The following is a 23,609-nucleotide window of genomic DNA, read 5'->3' as shown; positions in this document are numbered from 1 at the left end:
TTACGTGGTGAAAAGCGGAGAGATTTACAAGCAAACCACCAAAGGATAACCAGCATACTTGCGTGACGAAGAACCAGCTAGTTTTCGGACAAACTAGCAAAGAAATCGTCGAAGCTCTCGCTCGGGAGAGACCCGTCAGGGCAAGGACGCCGACGGGTTGCCCTAGATTGGCCGGCGAGACTAGGGCGCCATCCTTGGTCGTCGGATAAGGGATGAACAACATGGAGGTTGGAGGAGAGGAGAAAAGGGTTAAAAGAAATAGATCGATTTATTTGTTGGATAGATGGGAACTCAATCGGCCATGATCCTTTCATATATAGAGGAGGATGGTCTTATCTCAATAGAAAACCTCTTCAAGTCTTATTATTTTTCAAGTTTCCTACGAGTTTTGGAACAGTTCGAATCGAAATCCCGAAGATCAGATCTAAACAGTTATCAGGTTTGTCGGAAGTCGAATCGGAAGTCGTGTCGAAACTTACGATGTTTGTCGGAAGACGTGTGTTGGAACTCCCGACTCGGATCGGAACTTCCAACGGCAGAGCATCTTCTCGAGGGCATAACTTCTTCATCCGGACCTCGAATTAGACGTTCCATATATGGTTTTTGATCGTCTCGACGAGAGGAACACAATGGTGAAGTCCGTTCCATATTTTGACAACTTCACAAAATAGACAATTTTAGTTGTCAACAACTAGTATTTCTAATTAGTGGCAAACATCTAATGTGACATGGACTACTAGGAGAGATATCAAACACATCAACTCGCTAGACAAACCCTCGCGGTGGCCCGACGGGCCTCGCCCCTCGGCCCTCCCACATCAATCAATCAACTACATGCAAAAGCCGTGGGTTTAGCGAAGCCCAGCAAACACCCTCGCGGTGTAGAGCACGTAGCGCATGAAAGCCGCCCCCAAAATCACGAGCTCCTCCTCCCTCTACCTCCGGCCTCGGCCTCTTCCTGCGTCACCACCACCGCGCAGGCGCAGCAGCCATCCCCATCCTTCCCCCTCAAATTCCCAACCCCACCCAGCCCAGATCTTCCGCCCCCGATCGCTACACCTCCGATGCTCCCGCCTCCTTCGCCTATCCCTTCATAGCCGCGTCGCCACCGCCGCCGCCGCGAGGCGGCCGCTGCCTTTCTCCGCTCCCTTTGTATGGAAACGCGCAGCCGCAAGCGGGCGGAGGCCTCCTCTTCTTCCGCGACCTCCTCCTCCTCCCGCTCATCCAAGCGCTCACGGCCCAACCCCAACCCTAACCCTAACCCTAACCCTCCCGCCGCCTCCTCCTCACCCGCCCCCAACCCTGTGCCGTTGCCACCACGCACCCGCCGCTCGGCCGCTGTCAACCCCCTCCCCGCGATGGACTCCTCGGGCGACAACAACTCTAATCCCAACCCGCCGCCGCGGCGCCGCGGCCGCCCCTCGAACGCAGATAAGGGTAAGGAGCAGCAGCAGCCGGAGCCCTCTCACAGCTCCCGAGTGCGCGAGGCCGAGCGCCTTCTGGGCCTAGGTTTCGAGGGCATTGAGGATGACGACGATGCGGGGTTCGGGGCTGGGGCGATCCCCCACAGCCTGACTTCTGCGAGCACCGCGCTCCAGGGGCTGCTTAGGAAGCTTGGTGCTGGCCTGGACGATATACTGCCGTCATCAGCACTGTCAGCCGCTGCAGCAGCTGCAGCCGCGTCATCGTCATCAGCATCCGGACAGCTGGGTGGGAGGTTGAAGAAGATTCTTGCTGGGTTGCGTGCTGATGGAGAGGATGGGCGGCAGATCGAGGCGTTGACACAACTCTGTGAGATGCTGTCTATTGGTACAGAAGAGTCTCTTGGGGCATTCTCGGTGGACTCATTTGTCCCTGTCCTGGTCGGGCTACTCAATCACGAGAGCAACCCAGACATCATGCTGCTCGCAGCACGAGCCCTAACTCACCTCTGTGATGTGCTGCCATCTTCTTGCTCTGCAGTTGTGCATTATGGCGCTGTGCCCTGCTTTTGTGCCCGGCTTCTCACCATTGAATACATGGACTTGGCAGAGCAGGTATGCTTCACATTAACACATTGCTTTCAGTATGTTGCTTATTTGTCATTTCACTGCATCCCTTCCATTGATTTGTGGACATGGTTTTTCAGTAAACTTCATATGTTGGTGTGTAAACATTGCCTAGCCTTCCATTTGTTCCCTTCATGTTTGCAATAGTTTGGAATTGCTAATGGTCAGATATTAATACATGCTTTCCTTATTTCCTCATTCTAATTGGACTCTTGGGTGTTGACGTGGTGCATATTGAAAGCTCGTGTTCAGTAATGGTCCATTAAACACAATTGTGTTAAGTTGTTTCTTTTTGTGCCTTTTTGATGAGTTAGATAACTACCTTTTTTTTGGGAAAAGTTAGATAACTACCCTTATGCATGAATAGAGTGAATATATGATAGATATCCTTCTATGTTCTGACTAGATAATGAAAAGGTTAGGTTGTTTTTGTAAAACATTCCTATGTCATCATCTGGGCTGCAGCTTCCTCTCTAATCTCTTTCTGAAATTAGATTAGATGTTATTATTCCTGTACCATGATTCTAGCACCTCTCTATCTTGATTATACGGCATGGTCATTCTTTACCTTTTTGTTCTTGGGGTATAATTAGAAGTGGTGAAATTTGAATTTGTTATGATCTCTTTGAAAATCTTACTCTAAATTATTTTCAATTCCTATTTGCTGTCAAACAACCGATCATCAAGAAGTGTCAGCTGTTAAAGTGATTATTTCAGTTTATAACTTTATATGGTCTTAATTCTTCTGTGATCACTTTGACAAGGGTTGAGATTTTTGGGGCCAACACGGGCCATGCTCTCTCCCCCTTCATTTTAGCAAACTCCATAAAAGAACTGGCAGTATATTGAGCTACATCGCTAACGAAGCATGTAAATACGCTGTTGGAAACACTGAATTCATCTTCAAATCACTGTCCTCTTCCCATACTAACTTTGGCTGCAAGCTCTGCCACTGGTTTTCAATAGAACATTTTTCTGGTTTCTAGTGTTGATTGGATCTCTAGAAATAATGTCTTCTCGTTTGAAATACTATGCGTATAGATAATAGATGCATACATGTACAATCTCTTTGTAGTTGCATGCATGCTCTTGATGGTGGCCTAACATATATGCTATGTTTTTTTCTTATTTAGTCATTGCAAGCTCTTAAAAAAATATCCCTGGAGCATCCAACTGCCTGCTTGCGGGCTGGTGCACTAATGGCAGTCCTATCATACCTTGACTTTTTCTCCACAGGTGTTCAGGTAATCACTCTGCCTATTCTAGATTTTCACATCACAAAAAAACTATGTTTGTTCACTTGCTTCAGCCCATTTATCCCATAGCTTATTCTTATGTGTTACTTGTTTCTATTCTGTGACAGATGAACTGTACTATTTATTCTTGTTATTTGTTTTTATTACTAACTGCTGTTTTTGTTGATGGAATGTTTTCAGAGAGTTGCATTATCTACAGCTGCTAATATGTGTAGGAAACTTCCTTCTGATGCATCAGATTTTGTAATGGAAGCGGTTCCACTTCTTACTAATCTACTGAACTACCATGATTCAAAAGTACAATTGCCATTCCAAATGCTGATTTTGTTCATGATACCATCTATGTTTCAGATGCTGATGTTATCTTTTTACCTATTCCAGGTACTGGAGCATGCTTCTGTCTGCCTTACCCGTATCGCGGAAGCTTTTTCACCGTTTCCAGAAAAATTGGATGAGTTGTGCAATCATGGATTGGTTGCACAAGCTGCTAGCTTAGTATCTGTTAGCAACTTAGCAGGACAGGCATCCTTGAGTACATCGACATATACGGTACACTTCATTTTTTTCTTCTTTTTGTTACAATTATTTATTTTAGATTTGTGAAATTTATTCCATGCTTTCTTACAGGGTGTGATTCGTCTACTCTCAATATGCGCTAGTGGATCACCTCTGGCAGCTAAAACACTTCTCCTTCTTGGAATTAGTGGCACACTTAAAGATATCCTTTCAGGCTCTGGGTTGGTTGCTGGCACAACTGTGTCCCCAGCTTTAACAAGACCAGCTGATCAGGTGATTTTATCTTTCCATAGGCGCACTTCAATCCTCCTTGGGTATCATGTGTGCTCGATATCTACATTCGTTGTTTATCTTAACAAGTTAAGTGTAAATTAATGGAGCTATTTGAGTGATACATTTTTGTATTTCAGAGTTCAACATACCCCATACCCTATGCTTCAGATAGCGCTTTAACCATTGATTCCAAGCCCAGGATATCATCTCTATTAAGGCCCCCTTTGGCATGGCTCTGGGTCTGGCTCCTTGCGGCTCGTTCCAAGGAGCCCTGGCAAACGGCCATCTAAAAACGGCTCCTTGCAAAGAGCTGGGAGGAGCCAGAGTTGGAAAAAGTGGCTTCTCTCGGCTCCTCACAAACTTGATACAAATTATTGCAGTGCCACTGGAGCCAGTTTTGCCAAATGCTTACCAAAACGGCTTCAACTGGCCCTAATTATGAAGCCACACAATTAATCGCACACAGTGGCCTTTCCCTCAATGCAGCCATATCTGCCCCCATTCTGTACTCCACACATGCCTGAAAATCTTCCATGTTCTCTCTCTACCACTTCGTGGTGCAGTGAGGGGGCTTACTTGTAGGAGGGCCTAATGCGTACCATATAACATCTTTACGCACAATGATACAGGAACAAGTGTCATCACAGAATTTGATGAAATGAAACCAAATAAGTCCCATAACATGTGTTTCTAATAATGCTATTTGTTTTTTAATCATGACCAAATATTGTACTTTTAGTTTGTAGTCAATGTTCCTCTATGGCATGTCATTGTCTTTTCTTCAATTCGAGCATAATCATACTAGTTCCCCTGTTTGAGCATTTGTGAACTTGATGTTATCCTATGTTCTATTCTTGGTACCAAGAATATATTCTGACATTAGCACAGTTTATATTTGTGATAAGTTGTCATCTATGTTAGATTTTAATGGGTATTGTTACTTCTAAAGCTACCAACTTTCTGGTAGTAGTTATAGATTATCACCACATGTCCATATGCAAATGATGCCATTATTTGTTTTTGTGTATTATGCAGATGAATGAGATTGTGAAGCTTGCTGATGAGTTACTTCCTCCTCTGCCTGTTGGGACCATTTCTTTACCGATGTATTCCGATATTCACATGAAAGGTTCTTCTGTAAAGAAATCAACTTCTAATAAGCAGGGTGAACATGGTTCAACAGGAATTGAACTATCAGGTCGGGAGAAATTATTGCGTGATCAGCCTGAACTTCTGCAGCAATTTGGTATGGACCTGTTACCTACCATGACACAGGTCAGTCTCTTGTCTTATTAGTGTTTCCTTTGATGTTGTTAATGGTAATGCTGATCTGGTATTATGGGAATTGTTGCTATCATGTTGATGTGATTCTTAAGGACTTCAATACCTTGAACAGGTGTATGGCTCTAGTGTAAGTGGACCAATACGCCACAAGTGCTTATCTGTCATTGGGAAATTAATGTACTTTAGCTCAGCTGAGATGATCCAGTCTCTCCTTAGCACGACAAACATTTCCAGGTGCTAACACAAAACTTTCGATATCTGCCATTAAGTTATCTTATGTTATTAGAAACTGTCTTATCACATGAATTCCAAATAATTTTTCAAGCTATTGACTTTTATATTAACCATTGCAGCTTTTTAGCTGGCATTTTAGCTTGGAAAGATCCACAAGTGCTGATCCCTGCTCTTCAGATAGCAGAAGTTTTAATGGAAAAGCTTCCAGAGATATTTGTGAAGATGTTTGTGAGGGAAGGCGTTGTTCATGCTGTTGAGTCACTTATATGCCCAGAGTTCTCTGGTCAAGTGACTCCTCAAGTGTCGCAGCTGGACAATCATGTGGATTCCATTACATCTTCACAAAATAGGCGCAACCGCCGTCGAAATAATGCCGTGAGTACTGAAAACAACTTGCCTGATGGATCAAAAGGTTCCCATTCTGTGATTGCCAATTCACCACCAAGCACGGCTGAAGTTCCAAATAATAGTCTCCGTGCTTTAGTTAGTAATCATGCAAAGTCATTTAAGGATAAGTATTTCCCATCAGAGCCTGGCTCAAGTGACATTGCAGTTACTGATGATCTCCTTAAACTGAGGGCACTTTGTGCAAAACTGAATACAACAGCTGACACTATCAAAACAAAAGCTAAAGGAAAATCAAAGGCTGTGGTAGGCAATAACTTTGATGTGCTATGCAATGTTGAGGAGCAATTGGATGGTATAATAGCTGAAATGTTGTCTGAGCTTAGCAAGGGGGATGGTGTATCGACATTTGAGTTCATTGGAAGTGGAGTTGTTTCAGCTTTGCTAACCTATCTGTCATGTGGAACATTTGGGAGGGAAAAGGTGTCTGAAGCAAACATACCAAATTTGCGTCATCAAGCAGTCAGACGATACAAGGCATTTATATCGCTTGCCCTTCCAAATGATAAAAATGGGAATAAAACCCCTATGACATTCCTAGTCCATAAACTGCAAAGCGCCCTCTCTTCGTTGGAACGTTTCCCAGTTGTGCTTAGCCATTCTGGAAGAGCGCCGACTTTGGGAGGATCCCGCCTGACGACAGGCTTAGGAGCTCTGTCACAGCCCTTCAAATTGCGACTTTGTCGAGCGCCTGGTGAAAAGTCACTTAAGGATTATTCATCCAATATTGTTCTTATTGACCCATTAGCAAGTCTGGCAGCTGTTGAAGATTTTCTTTGGCCTAGAGTCCAGCGCACTGAGCCAGTCTCGAAGCCTCCAGTCTCTGCAAATAATTCTGAATCTGGAGCAGCAAGTTCCACAGCTTGTGCGCCTTCAATTCCGCCAGGAACTCAATCTGGCCGTCGGGCATCATTAAGATCACAGTCATCAGCTGCCACTAGTGGTGCAATTAAGAAGGATTATCAGGAGGGAAGCATAAACACATCAAAGGGAAAAGGAAAAGCTGTTCTTAAATCGAGTTTGGATGAACCTAAAGGCCCACATACTAGGAATGCTGAACGAAGAAAAGCTGCTTCTGAGAAAGATGTTGAACTGAAACCATCTCATGATCACAGTACTTCAGAGGTTAGATACTCGCATTCAATCTTATTTGCTATTTGCATAATATATCAATTGAGCCTTCTTAAGTGACCTCTGTTGCTATGTTTGGCTTCAATTTCTGACTCTCGGACAGCTTGATTGAAATGTTTTTTTTTGACAATGCCTTTTGTTGTTTACTCAGCTGACAAATGATTTTTGTAGTATTGACATAACAGTAATGCCTAATTTGTTTTTTCCTTAGTGTCCATAGTGTATTTAGTTTGATCAGTACTTGGTTTTAGTATGTAAGCAGAGGATTTCAAAGGGATATATGCTGCAGAGACAAACGATGTACAGATTATATAACTATATAAGTATAATATCATAAATATATAGCAATGAAAGTGTACTGAGCTGTGGCATTTTTGTGTACATTGCATTTGTATTATTATAGCTGAATAAGATATAAAAACTGAAGCAACAAAGACCAAAGTATCTTGTCAAAAAAAAAAGACCAAAGTAGAAATATGCCTGTTTCACTATAATTTAAAGTGAAGTTATGTAATGACCTGACTACATTTTTGTATCTTATACAGTATACTGAACTATATGATGGATACCCACAAATATGAAAAAAATATGAGTTTATTTCTTTACTCTAAATAGCTGATGTTTTTGTATTTCATTTTTAAATATCTAAGTGATTTTTTCAGGGAAAACAACTTTATGAATTATTATTTGGACTAGCGCATGCATGCTCCTTTATCTGAATTTTAGAAACTAAACAGATTGAAGGGCCTTCAACATATATTTATATTAAGTAATAAGTATTATACCTGCAGGATGAAGATCTTGATGCTTCTCCAGTTGAGATTGATGATGCTTTAATGCTTGATGATGACGATGAGGATGTCTCCGAGGATGAAGATGATGATCATGAGGCGGTAATATTTTTTTTCATTTTGCTTGTTACTACAAAGGTTTGTATTGAGTGGACATGATTTGGAACTCGATGGATTTTGTTGAAATGTTCAGGTTCTCCGAGGGTCTCTTCCTTCTTGTGTTCCTGAGGGAGTGCATGATGTGAAATTAGGAGATGCTGATGATTCTAGTGTTGCCTCATTGGCAAATGATAACCAGGCACAGCCCTCATCTGGTTCCAGTACAAAAAATGCGTCTGGCAGGGGATTGGATGCTGCTGAATTTAGAAGTCCAAGCACATTTGGTTCACGGGGTGCAATGTCGTTTGCTGCAGCTGCAATGGCTGGATTAACTTCAGTAGGTAGTCGTGGTATTAGAGGTAGCCGAGATCGGAGTGGCCTTCCATTGGGTGCTCGTACAACCGAGCATTACAACAAATTGATATTTACAGCTGGTGGGAAGCAGCTTAACAAACATTTGACTGTATATCAAGCTGTTCAAAGGCAAGTAGTTCATGATGAGGATGATGAAGATCAGTTAGGTGGATCCGATTTACCTGATGATGGTAACCACTTCTGGGGTGATGTATTCACTATAACATATCAGAAGGCTGATAACACAGCGGAGAAGGGGTCTGTTGGAGGTTCGGCTTCAGTGCCAAAACCTTCCAAATCAGATTCGTGCAGAACTTCATCTCAAAAATCGTTTACTTCTCTTCTTGATAGTATTTTGCAAGGAGAGCTTCCCTGTGATTTAGAGAAATCAAACCAAACCTACAATATCTTATCACTATTACGTGTGTTGGAGGGCTTGAATCAGTTATCTCCTCGTCTGAAACTGCAGGCAACACGTGATGATTTTGCTGAAGGAAAAGTTGCTACATTGGATGGGCTTTATGATGTTGGAGTCAAGGTACCCTCAGAGGAGTTTGTCAACAGTAAGATGACCCCAAAACTTGCTCGGCAAATTCAGGATGTTCTTGCACTGTGTAGTGGCAGTTTACCATCTTGGTGTTATCAGCTGACGAAAGCTTGTCCTTTCCTGTTTCCTTTTGAAACACGAAGACAATACTTCTATTCCACAGCTTTTGGGTTGTCTCGTGCACTGCATCGTCTTCAGCAACAACCGGGTGATAATAACAACACTGCTTTTGAAAGAGAAGTCCGGGTTGGTAGACTGCAACGCCAGAAAGTCCGTGTTTCTCGTAACCGTATCTTGGATTCTGCGGCTAAAGTTATGGAGATGTTCTCTAATCAGAAGGCTGTCCTAGAAGTTGAATACTTTGGTGAAGTTGGAACTGGGCTTGGTCCAACTTTGGAGTTTTATACTCTCTTAAGCCGTGAGCTGCAAAGGGTTGACTTAGGATTGTGGAGATCTCATTCTCCAGATGATTCTGGCATGCAACTTGATGGAAATGCTGATGATTTAACAAGTGAAAAGCGTGAATCAGAATCACTTGTTGAGAGCAGGAACATAGTGCAAGCACCTCTTGGTTTATTTCCTCAGCCTTGGCCACCTAGTGCTGCTGCATCAGAAGGTAGCAAGTTCTTCAAAGTTGTCGAGTACTTCCGCTTAGTTGGTCGAACGATGGCAAAAGCATTGCAAGATGGAAGGCTTCTTGATTTGCCTTTGTCGACAGCATTTTACAAACTTTTGCTTGGACAAGTAAGCAGCAGGCCCTTGAGCCAGATTCATTTTATATTTTCTTTTAAAACTTGTCTTTTCTGTTAGCACTTAACTTTCTATATATGCCTATAGGAACTTGATTTGTATGATATATTATCTTTTGATACTGAGTTCGGAAAGACATTGCAAGAACTGCAAATTCTTGTTGCACGTAAACAATTTCTTGAGTCCTGCTCTAGTGAGAACCAAAAAATAGAAGAATTATGTTTCCGTGGTGCTCCCATTGAAGATTTATGTTTGGACTTCACTCTTCCGGGCTATCCTGATTATGTTCTCAAGGAAGGTGGAGAGAATGCAGTGGTAAGTGATATGGTGGCCTAGGGTCCACCCGGCCCTCCCCCCCTCTCAAGTGTTGCTGCAGATCACTCATATATTGTTATCCCCTTCTGTAGGTCAACATTTATAACTTAGAAGAGTATATTTCTTTGGTTGTGGATGCTACTGTTAAGACTGGAATAATGCGGCAAGTAGAGGCATTGAAGGCAGGATTCAATCAGGTATTTTTGATTCATGGACAATTTCAGTAGTCAGTGATCTTATAACTAACTAGCACATTTGTTTATTTTGTTAAAAAAATATTCATTGTATATTTGTCACTTTAGGTGTTTGACATATCGACACTCCAAATATTTTCTCCTCAAGAACTTGATTATCTGTTCTGTGGTCGCCGTGAACTTTGGGAGGTATTGCTTCTGTACTGTCAATCTTTATGTTGTACTTCCTCTGTCCCAGAATGATAAGTGTATTTTGTACAGGAAAAAGTTAAATTTTACAAACCTTGACCAACAGTTATATACAAGTTTAGGACATAAAACTCGCATCAATAGATAAATTCAGAGTGCCTCTGAGGTGACATTAATTGTTTAGCAAATGATGATGAAAACATATTGCAAGACAAATTAATGGTCAAAATCTATTTTGTTTGAATTTTCCCTGATCAAAGTACACTTAATATTTCGGGATGAATGGAATAGTTGTTTTGGCTTATTCTGAACAATTTCACGTCATGCAGCCGGAAACACTGCCTGAACATATAAAATTCGACCATGGTTATACCTCTAAGAGTCCTGCAATTGTCAATGTAAGTTTCTCTGCTTCTTTGTATTTCATTTGTAAGTTTCATAAGTTTATTTGGATGTTTCTACTGTGCTGTTTTGCAGTTTCTTGAGATCATGGCAGAGTTTACTCCTGAGCAGCAACATGCTTTCTGCCAGTTTGTGACTGGTGCTCCTCGGCTTCCACCTGGGGGTTTGGCTGCTCTAAATCCTAAGTTGACTATTGTTAGGAAGGTAGTCGGTCATCTTTGTTAATATTGCTACTTTATGGTTGACATGCCTGCCCACATATTATTGAACTTTTGAATTTTGTTTGAATTCCAGCACTCATCTGCGGCAAATAATACTTCAAATCCAACTGGAGCGACAGAGTCTGCAGATGATGATTTGCCTAGTGTCATGACTTGTGCCAACTATCTTAAACTACCACCATACTCCACCAAGGTATGCTTCTTTCTGCTTTTTGGTGAACTGTGGTTATATCTCCTGTGTTATCTTGTAAATTGAGGATTTCGAAACCCAGTCACCAAAGAATTACTTGATTATAGCCTTTATGGTAACTGGGTTAACACTTAAACTTAATCTGTGGCCACTGGCCAGCACCTTACTGATTTGACTGGCTTATAGGAGACCAGCAATTCATAAGTTAGAATCACTATTTCGTTAGTTTACGTTGTTTGAAATTTTAACTTTTATTGATGCATGCTGTTCTTTCCTAAAGAAAATATTTACAGCGCTACTCGTGCAAGTGTGCCCGTAAGTTTTTTACCAGTACCATCTGTCTGAATTGTGTGCTGTTGTTGCAGGCTATCATGTTAAAGAAACTGCTTTATGCGATCAACGAAGGCCAAGGGTCATTTGATCTTTCGTGAAGCTCAAAACTAACATAGAGAAATTTGTCATTGTTGCCCAGAGTTAGTAGTTTCTACCTCATGTATGACATAGGTTAAAGTCAGCTCTCCAGAGTCCCACCGAAGGTTTGGATCCCGTACCTTTGGATGTGGATGTCTATATTTTCTTTTTCTTTTGGTTGTATATTCTTGCGGATCTTTATAGTGAATAATAATAAATTGTTTTGCTCTCCTTACTATGTTCCTTGTAATAATAATCATTGACAGTGATTCCAGTGGCCCATCGTGGTTATGGCCCTTCTTTGGATGCTGACCGCGTCCGCCCAGGCCCAGCTCCCCAGCTTAAGCATCAGGCTGCGAATCTGCTGGTTAGGGGCCCATAAGCTACTTACGGGAATTCCGGGGCTAGCCAAAATTCGGGCGGGCATCCAAACACAACCCGGTCAGCAGCCAACTTTTGGCCTTACTGACACTATCTAAATGCGGCCGTGCTGGGTTTAGTGACACTATCTAAAGGGCCCAGCACTTGCAGTAGCCAACCTCATCCTTTGCGCAAGCGAGGCGGTTCTGGCAGAGGAGATCTCGCAGTCCGAGCTCATGGAGTACCGACACGACAGCATGTCCCGTGGCTTCAGGACGAGCATAGGTGGCCAACGAGCGGGGTCGCGTGGCCCTTGCAACGGCAGGTCTCATGGCCCCTCCGACGAGTGCCTCCCTTCCCTCTTCTCGGCGATCGACGAGATCACCACGCCAAGTTGTGGTCAAAGAGACCACATCGCCGTCGAGCTTCTCCCCAAGCCATGGCACCCACTTCGAATGTTCGAGGCAGCTAAACCTGCAACAGGGACGGATCGACCCGTTCCAAAACATGCTCCGCTCCTTGATTTAGCCAACGGTTTGAAGCGGGTCGCTCCTGACAGAAAGAGGGTCCAAAGGGTCGGAAACCTGTTGACCCACATCCGACCCTTGGTTCGCACCGCTCGAGGCGTCCGCTCACCCTGCGGCCTCTCTGTAAAGTCTGTACTGCTCCGGCCACCTCCACAACCCGCCTCCCTGTGTTCCCAGCGCGCCGCCCGCCTCACCGCGTCGTCGCGCTTGGCTGAGCTCACCTCGGTGAGGGCGTGAGGTCCCGCTTGGCCGTTGAGCACCTGACTTGTTTTATTCTGGTTCTACGTCAGGTTCGACCCTGGGTGCTCCGCAGGCCAGCAAGGCTTTCGGGGTGGTTCGACCCTGATCCATACGTAACATGAACAAGGGCAGAGGGCGGCATTTGCAGGTTGAGAGGTAGCAAGCTCCTCCCCGTGCTCATGGCATCCACAACAGTGTTTTCGTGCTAGCCTGCCGCATCACAGCTGCACCAGAGAAAAAAATATTTCTTTTGTTCTTATGGACAGTCGTGGATACCTTTACTAAGACCTTGTTTAAGACCTTGTTTGGATGTGGTCGGATTCACATCAATCCACATGTGTTGTGGTGGATTGAAATGGAATTTGAACTAAATTCCACCCCAATCCATACCAACACACATAAATTGAAGTGGATCCAACAACATCCAAACAAGGCCGAATGGATCTTTTTATAGACTGTCTTGACAGTGTACCAACTAGCTGATAGCCAATAATTTACTCTCTATTGACTGCTTTTGCAACACACTGTGGCTGCTTAACTGAGTTCTCGTAGCCAATAATTTACTCTCTATTGACTGCTTTTGCAACACACTCTGGCTGCTTAACTGAGTTCTCGTAGTCTCGCCTATGTGACTATGGCCTATCCGCCGCTGGAGCACGGGACTGATAACTTTCACTGAAGTCATGCTGTTTGGTTGGAGCATTGGCTACACAATGGAATGAAAAAGGGATGAAATTATGGCTTTGTTTAGACGTGAATTTTTTTTTGATTTTACTACTGTAGCACTTTCGTTTGTTTGTGACAAATATTACTCTCGCGATTTACAGCTAAATTGTATAATTAGCTTTTATTTTCGTCTATATTTAATGCTTTATGCCTGTACCGTAAGATTCGAAGTGACGTAGAATCTTAAAAACTTTTTAATTTTTGGAGTGAACAAGCCCTATATTTGGGGAGGGCGGGATCAGACCTGAATAGCCTAGTAACCGATTACACTATAATGGAATACCAGACTCTTCTCTCCGCAACAACTGGAATGCATTCACACGAACCAAACGCTATTGAATGCGGTACTTAACTTGACACAAACACAATCACACACTTTGACGTCTTCTCAGTGCTTCAGCCACACAACCCCCTTCCCCAAGGATGATGATAGAGTAGAATAGATAGGCACGAGACACGACCGTGCCGGCCACGACTGCGCGCTGAAGTGGAAAATTCAGATCCCTCCTTGTCTCGCTTTCAGGTACCAGCAAGGCAGGCAGGAAGCGGCCGCGAAATTGCTAACGTGCGATCCGGTACGTAAAATGACGGATCGCGAATCAGCGGTCGTTGTCATAGGAGTAGTACGATCAGTCGGCCGTGCCGTTGTCATATATGGGCCTTGTTTAGTTCCAAATTTTTTTGGAAAATCGACACTGTAGCACTTTCGTTTGTATTTGATAAATATTGTCCAATCATGAACTAACTGGGCTCAAAAGATTTGTCTCGCCAATTTCGAGCAAACTGTGTAATTAGTTTTTATTTTTATCTATATTTAATACTCCATGCATACGTCTAAAGATTCGATGTGACGGGAAATCTGAAAAATTTTGCAAATGATCACCAGTCGGGAGTCGGCCGTGCCGTGGCACTGCACGAGCCAATGAAACTCCGCCAAAACTGAGGAAAGACGGAGCCGTACACGACTTGCTAATTAAGCCATAGGGGGTGTTTGCTTACGGATGTGTGTAGAAATGTGAGCGAGTCTCAGTGGTGATTCTGGATTGGCTGGTAGAGTTCAACTCACTCTCATAAATTAATAGGGATACATACCATGTGGTTTGCCCCAATTTTTTTTAAAAAAAGTTCTTTTTTACTTATCATTAAGAAGACTTTACGAGCCTAGCACAAAAGCAAACCCCCCAAGTTGGCGCCTTTGCTAATGATTGACTGCACTGCACTGCACGCGACCAACAGCGCAAATCCAACAGTGGGAAGTATGGATGTGTTTGGTTGTTTGCCACATAAAGCCATGGCTCTCTAAGGTCAAATTTAGTCCGTTTAGTTGCCTGTGGCCTTTGGGGACAGGTCAGGGCTGGCCAGCCGTATGCTCGGGACCTAGCCCAACTCAAACGCTCAAATCAGACGTTCAACCCTGGCCAGGCCCGAGCCAGCCAACAACGATCCTTCTTGTCACCGCCCGTATGCCTCTGTTCATCCTCCTCTTGCCCATCATCGTCCGCGTCCCTCCCTATGAAGCTTGCATCCATGGTGGCGACATCAGAATCTCACGCGGCTTCCCTGAGCGCTCGCCAGCCGTGCCCATCCACTACCCTCCTTCTCATGCATCCTTCTCGTCACCGCCATTGGAGCCCCTCCTTCTCGTCCTCGCCAACCGCCAAGCCCATCCTTCTTGGACGGCTCGAAGTCCCTGAAAAAGAAAAAAAATCTCCCGAGAGAGAGGGGAGGAGGAGCACGCTGTGAGAGCTCAGGAGGGAGAGCCCGGCGGTGGCACGGCAGATCAGGCAGCGCTGTGTAGCTCGCACCGGTTGGGGGGGGACCTGCGAGCCCATGCGTCAGTGAGGTGGTGGGGCCGGCTTGGCGCACGAGTTGGAATGGCGGCGGCTGCAGCGGCGGGGAGGTGATGGGCGGTGGTCCTTGCGGTGGCGATGCTGCTCGAGCTGGGACGGGTCGTCGCCAACGCCGAGGGTGAGTCTTGCCTGATCTCGTATGCGCTAGGGAGTGACCCACGCGCTGCCCGGTTTGAATTTGTCCAAAGTTTGAAATCCGTACAGCTAGGATGGAGCGTGGATGAGCTTGATTTTTTACTTGGTTCGATTCGTGCTCTTCGTGCTGCTCTCTCCTCTACCTTGAGAACACAAAATGTGCTAGTACGTTTGTAAGTGCATCTAGCCCTTTAGTGGGTTTTGGTGAATTGAATGACAACACAGTTAAAGGTCTAACAAGTTTGCTAAGTGTATCAAAGGTTCAACAAGAAAGCAAACTTGATGGTATTTCACATAATGTTCAAATGAAGACCAAAGTTGTGTATTGTTATAAACTGAAGCTTGATTGATATCAACACTCATATCAAGAAGATATTCAAGAAAGGATCACAATATTGAAGAAATGGTTTTTTAATGGATGCTTAACATGATGTGACTTGAGTATGACTCGATAGGGTGAAGATAGCAAGGAAAGGGCTTCGAGCGACTAAGCAAAGGTGAAGGGCAAGCAATGGCTTGTAGACCAAGGTACCATGGCTAAGGTGAAGAAGAGAGTACTTGCATTGAGTCGAGGTACTAATTGAGCTATGAGGAGTCATATTGTGTTAAGGATCAAATCATTAGTGGAAGTGACTTGAAGCCATGGATTGAAGTCACATGTGTTGAAATGATTCAAGTCACATGCTCAAGCTATATTTACTCAAAGAGAGAAGACAAAGTTAATTGCATCCCTAATGAAGTGATAGTGAGAAGTGGCATATGAAGACATTGAAGACTCAAGTGGTTAAAATGGTTATATATTTTTGATCTTGAGTTTAGGATATGTCGTACTATAAAGAGGAATGCAAATTTAGTTGGTCTGAGGAAGATAGAGTGCTCAAGTATTAAAACTAAATCAAAAGAGAGACACTCTAGCACTTCACGAGCACGTAGAATAGTTTTGTTTGACTTGGGGTGTCGAAAGTCCCAACGTACGTCAGAACTGATGACGTATGTCGGAAGTGATGACGTTCGTCGGAAGTCCCGACACCTGGCCCTCTTGCTACCTCTGCTCGCGCTTGCGTCGGAAGTCTCGACGCGCGTCGGAACTGATGACGCATGTCGGAAGTGATGACGTTCGTCGGAAGTCCCGACACGTAGCCCTCTTGCTACTTCTACTCGCGCTTGTGTTGGAAGTCCCGACGTACGTCGGAACTGATGACGTGTCGGAAGTGATGACATGTGTCAGAACTGATGACGCGTCGGAACTGATGACGTGTGTCGGAACTGATGACGTTGACTGGTTTTGTGTAGACTTCTGACTAAGGTGAACAGTGTTTTTAGTGTATGTCAGAAGTCCCGAGATCCATGTCGGGACTTCCGACGTAGATGTGAACGGTTAGTTTTCAGCTTCTTGTATAAATAGCTTTCTCGACGCTTCTAACCGTTGGCTAACTTATTCACTCGACCAAACCTTCAGAAGAGCACCTCTCTAGCTCCTAAAAGCTCCTCTCTTCTATCCCCTTTTGCTCCTAACTTCAAATCTTGCAAGGGATTGAGTGAGAAAAGGATTCTTGGTGAGAGAAACATCAAAGCAAAGCTTGAGCACTTGATTTCTTTGTCAAGCCAGTTGGATTTGCGTTTGTTACTCTTGGAGCAAGGCTCCTAGCTGGCTAGGCGTTGCCCGTGGAGCTTCCAACTTATGTGGTAGCCCCAGGAGGTTTGTAATCACTCAAATCATCTAGTGAAATCACCCCTCATCTCAAGAGATTGCTCTCTTGACTTGAGAATGAGGATAGGGTTAAAAGAGACCCGAAAAGCCTGTGTGGCTTCCTCAACAACGTGGACATAGGCAAGCCTTGGTGGCAAGCTGAACCACGGGATAAATACCTTGTCGCTTTGTGTTCTTGCTATTTGTGTTGCTCTCTACTTGTTTATTTGTGATTCTAGGGTTTGGTCCCGATCTACAAATTGGTGGCTCTCTAAGGTTAAGGAAGCACTTGGATAACTTCATCTTACCACTAGGAAATGGGGTTGTAAGTTATTGGTTTCACAAAGTTCATTTAAGCACTTGTAGTTCATTTCCCGTAGGCGTCGGAACTTCTGACAGTTTGCGTTGGAACTTCTGACGACGTCGGAAGTTCCGACCTAAACTGTCATCACTTCCGACAGTTGCTGACAAGTGACTTTGAGTTGTGTAGAAATTTTTAGATACACCTATTCACCCCCCTCTAGGCGACATCAAGGTCCTTACAATGTTTTGAATTGTGTTCTTTTTTCTCCCCTTTTGTTGTCAGGCCCCTTTTGTTGTGAGGGTTGTTCACTTGAGGTAAACTCAGGAGAACGCTCGAGAGAATGCTGCCACGACGAAAGCCCTAGTTTGGTTTTGGATAATTGATGAAACCCTAGTACTAACCTCTATACTAAGTGTGTGTAGACTTAATGAGGTTGGTACATACCAAGTGATGGAGCAAGTGATGATCATGGTGATGATGGTGATGACCACAAGATGATCAAGTGCTCAACTTGGAAACGAAGGAAGAGAAAAATAAAACCCTATGGAGATCAAGGCAAAGGTATTGCTTAGGGTTTTGGTTTTGGTGATCAAGACACCATAGAGGGTGTGATCACATTTAGGATAGATTGCCGTACTATAAAGAGGAGAATTCTTTGGCTAAGCGGTTATCAAGTGCCACTAGGTGTCATTATTCATGTGCATGCATTTAGAACCTAGTGAGCTAACTTAACTCCTTCAAAAAAATGATTGTAAAAATGCTGACACACGTGCACTTGTTGGTACACACTTGATGGTGTTAGCACACTTTGAGAAGGAGGTGGAGTTTGAAAGGTAGATAGGGGTTTGGGTTCTAAGCTCGGCGGGATTCGGCGCTTTTGAAAAAATGAAACACATATTTTCTATTGCGCCGGTGGAAAGTTTAGAGAAGTCGTGGGAGTGTTTCTCGCTAAGAAACATTCACCGAACGCAGTGCACAGAGGCACCGGACGCGTCCGGTGCTATGTCGATGTCTGACCAGAGAGTGTAGAGCGCACCGGACGCTCTGCACCGGACGCAGGAGATTTACTCTGTGCGCGTCCAGTGCTTGTTAGGGTCGGACGCACCGGAGTGAGTCCGGTGCTCAGCGTCCGGTGTACGATCTTTTTGCAAACCTCTCTGCGTATGAGACCGGACGCACTGAAGTGAGTCTGATGCTCAGCATCCGGTGATCGAGCGTCTTTGCATACCTCTCTGCGCACGTGACCGGTGTGCACCGGACGCGTTGAAGGGTCGAGATGGCGGACTAGAGGGGGGGTGAATAGTCCTTTCTAAAACTTATCACGCCGGCTAACAGAAACAAATGCGGAATTAAAACAATCGGTCTAGCCAAGACTACACCCCTCTATCTAAGTTCTCTAGCACCTTGAAAAAGATCCTAAACAAGCAAGCAAGGTGCTACCTTAGCAAGAGCTCATCTAATCAATTCTAGGAGCAAGGTCACACAAACCTATGCGACTAGTACTTTACAAACCGAGGGAGCTCCTACACAAACTAGTGAGGCAAAGCGCACAAAGCCTAAGCTCACTAGCAAGCTCAATAACAAGACAACTAATGCCAAATTAGAGAGCGCAACTTACTTAGCTACACAAACTATGCAATGTGGCTAACAAGGTTACACAAACCAAATTAGTCACGCAAGGGAACTACTTCTAGCTACACAAGCAAGAAGGTAACTAGCAAGCTATACAAGCTAACTAATTACAAGAGCAACTACACAAGCACAAGCATATGAATGTAAGAACAAGCTTGTGTTAGGGACTTGCAAACCAACGGGAAGAACAATGTTGACACGATGATTTTCTCCCGAGGTTCACTTGGTTGCCACCAAGCTACGTCCCCGTTGAGACAAGCTCCAAGGTTGCCACCGGTCCTCTTGCTAGTGGTGACCCGCAAGTCACACTCTCCCACGTGGAGTGCTTACCACAAGCTCTAGCACTTGACCCGGTCGGACCACTTGTCGCTCTTCACGTCTCGCTCAACTAGAGTTGCTCTTCGCGATCCCCGCGGGGTGAGCACCGTACCCCTCACAATCTCTTCTCCGGAGCACCACACAATCTCCTTGCGTGCTTCGACGGAGTCACAAGCCACCAAGCCGTCTAGGAGGTGGCAACCTCCAAGAGTAACAAGCACCACCGGCTTGCAACACGAACACCTAGTGCCACTCGATGCAATCTCTCAATGCAACGCACTAGAATCGCTCACTCACACAATCGGATGACCACTATCAAGCATATGTGAGTTAGAGGCTTCACTAGCACTCCCTAAGCATGGACACTAAGTCCCAAGGGTGCTCAGCACCAGCCAAGGCCGGTCACCACTTCTATTTATAGCCCCAAGGGCTAAACTAGCCGTTGCCCCTTTACTGGGCAAAACACGTGGGCACCGGACGCTCACAGGGAGCTACCAGACGCTCAACCCCCAGCGTCCGGTGCTCAGGCGTTGGCCACGTGTCACTAGCCGTTTGAACTCGACCGTTACCGCCAACGGCTACCACGCGCTCGCGCCTGACACAGCAGCACCGGACGCTCAACTAGTCCACACCGGACGCGTCCGGTGCACACCGGACCCGTGCGCAGAGAGATCCGCAAACTCGCACGGTCACCAGACGCGAGCCACTGGACGCACCCAGAGCGTCCGGTGCTCACCGGACTCATGCGTAGAGAGGGTCGCCAAACCGCCCGCACACCGGACGCTGAGCACCGGACTCACTCCGGTGCGTCCGGTGCACTCTGCTATACCCGACAGCACACCGGACGCTAAAGGCCAGCGTCCGGTGCCTCCGCGCAGAGCGTCCGGTGAGTGCTTCTCAGTGAGAAACACTCCCGTGACTTCTCCAAATTTCCCACCGGCGCAATAGAAAATATGCACTTAATTTTCTCAAAAGCGCTGAATCCTGCCGAGCTTGTAAAGTGTGCCAACACCAACAAGTGTGCCAACACCATGTGCATGTGTGTTAGCATTTTCACAAATATTTTCCCAAAGGAGTTAGCCTCTCAAACTTGCCACGCCACTCGATCCTAACACGTATGCAAAGTTAGATCGCTCAAGTGGCACTAGATGACCGATATGCAAACAAGTTTGCCCCTCTTGATAGTACGGCCATCTATCCTAAATCCAGTCATAAACTTCTCTACACACCTATGAGGCTATGACCGGTGAAATGGAAATGCCCTAGGTTATACCTGTAAGTGCAATCAAGCCTATTGTGGGTTTTGGCGTTGATGACCACCGAATTAGGGAACTAATGAGTTTTGCTGAGATGACAAGCAGGGAATATAACAAAGAGGTTGTTGAATACCATGGAGGATCCCCCATGTCTAAAGGATGGCTTTCCTAGCTCCAAAGGAGGTTTAATTCATTTTCGGTTTGAATTTGAGTATAGGAAAAGCCGTACTATAAAGAGGGACTCCAAGGTTGTGGATCAAATTGTGAACCAAAGGCTCAAAAGCTCATCAACATCCTCAGACCCAAGCCTAGCCAGCATATCTTTCTCTCTACACTTTGGTGTTTTCAGGCTGGTTCAGGCAAGGGCGGCACTGCCGCCCTACACTGTGACAGTTGGAGAGCTGGGTATAAATACCCTTCCAGACCGTCTCAAACGGTAACCTGCTCTTCTTCCTCGCTTCCAACCGTTGCAAACAGACCAGAGCTCACCTCTCTCTCCCTCCATTGTTGCTCCTCAAGCCCCCAAGTCAATCCTTGATTCCAACCATCAAAACTTGAGGGAAAAGGCAGCAAACTTCGATTGGAGAGCAGATCCATTGATTCCCAGCGTCAAAAAGAGCTTTTGGTTCACGTTTGGCCGGCAGCCTTGAGTTTGTTACTCTTGGAGCTTGCTCCTAGCCGGCTAGGCGTCGCCCTAGAGCTTGCCAACTTGTGTGGCAGCCAAGGGAAGGTTTGTAAGGTTACCCTTGCAGCTAATACATTCTTTACTCTTTGCAAGGGGTAAAATCCTTGCTTTGAGAACGAGGAGAAGGTAAGCCTGTGTGGCTAAGCCGGTCCTAGTGTGGGCACCTCAACAACGTGGAGTAGGCCAAGCCTTGTTGTGGCAACAGCTGAACCACGGTAAAAATCGTGTGTCTTGTGTGCTTTCACTTGTGTATGAGTTTGTGTTAGGTTTTGAGGCCGATCTACTTGGTGGGAAGGCTCCAGCACATTCTAGTCATATACCTGTGCTCTAACATCTTGCAGGAAGCTTGGAAATTTAGTCGATCTAAATTTCCCTGGGTAAAGTTTGAATAAATTTAGTTAAGCTTCTGTCTGTTTTTCTGTTGAGGCCGGCAGTGCCGCCCTGGGAGGGCCTCACTGCCGCCCTTGCCTGTGTGACTGATAAACTTTGTTGAAAAAGTTTGAACAGGCCTATTCACCCCCCCTCTAGGCCACTTCCTGTACGTCCAGAGATCCTACAAGTGGTATCGGAGCTGAGTTGCTTCGTATACGCTTCACCGCGTGAAGTATGGAAGTTGCGGGAAGCTCGGGGGCGAAAGATAAGTCCATTCCAGCTGCACAAGCTGAGGATGTGCTGGTTGAGAGTGATAGCAGTGAGCTATCAGTCTCAACAGCCAGCAACACCACCCTCAAGCCTGATGGTGGTTTGACTACCGACCCCGAGAGAAGGCAAAGAAGGCAAGCAAGAAGAGAAGCTAAAGCAAAAAGAAAAGAAGATGAAAAGCTAGCTGCCAAGAAGAAGAGAAAAGAAGAAAGAAAAGCCAAACGAGAAGAGCGAGCCAAAAGAAGGGCAGCAAAGAAAGAAGAAGAGAAGAAGAAAGAAAAGAAGGTGTATGATGCATCATCAAGTGAGCTATCATCTAGTACGGATGATGGTGATGATGAAGAATCATATAACCGCTCCAAGAAGGACAAGAAAGGGAAATCAACGAAGGAGGACAACAGCAACAAAAAGAAATACTCCGCTGTATCCTTTAACTATTCTTATTTGTCTAACCGAGACAAGAAGTGTCTTGTCAACGTGCCCGCTGGCAAGTTGCCTCATTTCGATGGGACCGACTTTGCTAAGTGGAAGCATTTGATGAGTCGCTATCTTGGAGCTCTTCACCCCGGTCTTTGGGATGTTGTTTGTGATGGATTTCAGGAACCTGCAGATCCAGAGAATCCAACAAATGAAGAAATGATTGCTGTCCACTTCAATAATCAAGCCACAAGCATTCTCCTTAGTGCTCTCAATGGAAATGAGTACAATCGGGTGATGAATGTGAATGTGGCCAAGCAGATTTGGGATACTTTGGTTTTAGCTCATGAAGGTGTTGACAAAGTGAGGAAGGCCAAAATTGATTTGATGATGTCCAAGCTCAATAGGTTTGTGATTATTGGTGATGAAGGGCCACAAGAAATGTTTGATAGGTTGATGGTGCTAGTTGGAAAAATTAGAGGCTATGGTGGTGACCTTGATGACCATAGAGTTGTGAAAGTAATGTTGGAAGCATACTCACCAAGGAATGAGACCGTGGTCACTCTCATTAGAGACAAGAAGAATTTCGAGCATTTCACCCCAAGTGATGTGCTTGGAAGATTGTTGACATTTGACATGCAAAGAGAAGAGGCTAATGAGAGAAGAAAGCTTGGCGAGCTGCAAGCCAAGTTAGAAGGCATGAAGGTCAATGATATAGCACTCAAGGCAAACCAATCAAACAAGCAAGGTGGCTGCAGCAAATCCAAGAGCAGCAAGCAAGTATCAACAAGTCAGCCCAAGAAAGCAAAGCAAGTTCAAGAATGTGATCCATCTTCATCCTCTAGTGATAGTGATGGTGATGATGGTGATTATGAGAAGATAGATGATATTGCCCTCTTCATAAGCAAGCATAGACGGGGGCTGAAACAACATGGATTCAAGTTCACTCCAAGGAAGTTCCAAAACAAGAAGAAGAGATTGTGCTTTAACTGTGGCAGCACCGAGCATCTTGTTGCAGAATGTCCAGAGGCAAAGAAAAAGAAGGAACAAAGGCATGACAACAAGAGAAATTACAAGAGGGTTGGAGAAGCACACATCGGGCATGAATGGGACTCAACTCAAGAGACCTCAAGTGGAGATGAGAAGGTGGCTACCATGGCTGTCCTCAAATCAACATCTTCACCAAGGCTCTTCGACAACATGACCGATGATGAGCA

The 23,609-nt window shown here is 45.1% G+C and overlaps 1 protein-coding gene across 1 annotated transcript; it reads left to right on the top strand.

Moving 5' to 3' along the window:
* Positions 872 to 11,879, top strand: LOC8085752 (E3 ubiquitin-protein ligase UPL3). Its single transcript, XM_002447508.2, has 17 exons — positions 872 to 2,036; positions 3,182 to 3,292; positions 3,485 to 3,601; positions 3,686 to 3,853; positions 3,932 to 4,093; positions 5,129 to 5,368; positions 5,490 to 5,611; positions 5,731 to 7,141; positions 7,939 to 8,040; positions 8,132 to 9,682; positions 9,776 to 10,003; positions 10,096 to 10,200; positions 10,306 to 10,386; positions 10,716 to 10,784; positions 10,864 to 10,992; positions 11,083 to 11,202; positions 11,565 to 11,879. The coding sequence occupies exons 1-17, from the start codon at positions 1,155 to 1,157 to the stop codon at positions 11,628 to 11,630; spliced, it is 5,664 nt and encodes a 1,887-aa protein (XP_002447553.2). The 5' UTR covers positions 872 to 1,154; the 3' UTR covers positions 11,631 to 11,879.

The sequence above is a fragment of the Sorghum bicolor genome, chromosome 6, assembly GCF_000003195.3.
Source record: "Sorghum bicolor cultivar BTx623 chromosome 6, Sorghum_bicolor_NCBIv3, whole genome shotgun sequence".
Taxonomy (NCBI): Eukaryota; Viridiplantae; Streptophyta; class Magnoliopsida; order Poales; family Poaceae; genus Sorghum; species Sorghum bicolor.
The sequence above is the reverse complement of the archived record's forward strand: the minus strand, read 5'-3'. Positions and strand labels throughout refer to the sequence as shown.

Excerpts from the sequence above, each read along its gene's own strand:
- LOC8085752 (XM_002447508.2), top strand. The coding sequence starts at position 1,155 with ATGGAAACGCGCAGCCGCAAGCGGGCGGAGGCCTCCTCTTCTTCCGCG. Across the intron at positions 3,293-3,484 it reads TTTTCTCCACAGGTGTTCAG|AGAGTTGCATTATCTACAGC; the intron begins GTAATCACTCTG and ends GAATGTTTTCAG. Across the intron at positions 10,785-10,863 it reads AGAGTCCTGCAATTGTCAAT|TTTCTTGAGATCATGGCAGA; the intron begins GTAAGTTTCTCT and ends GCTGTTTTGCAG.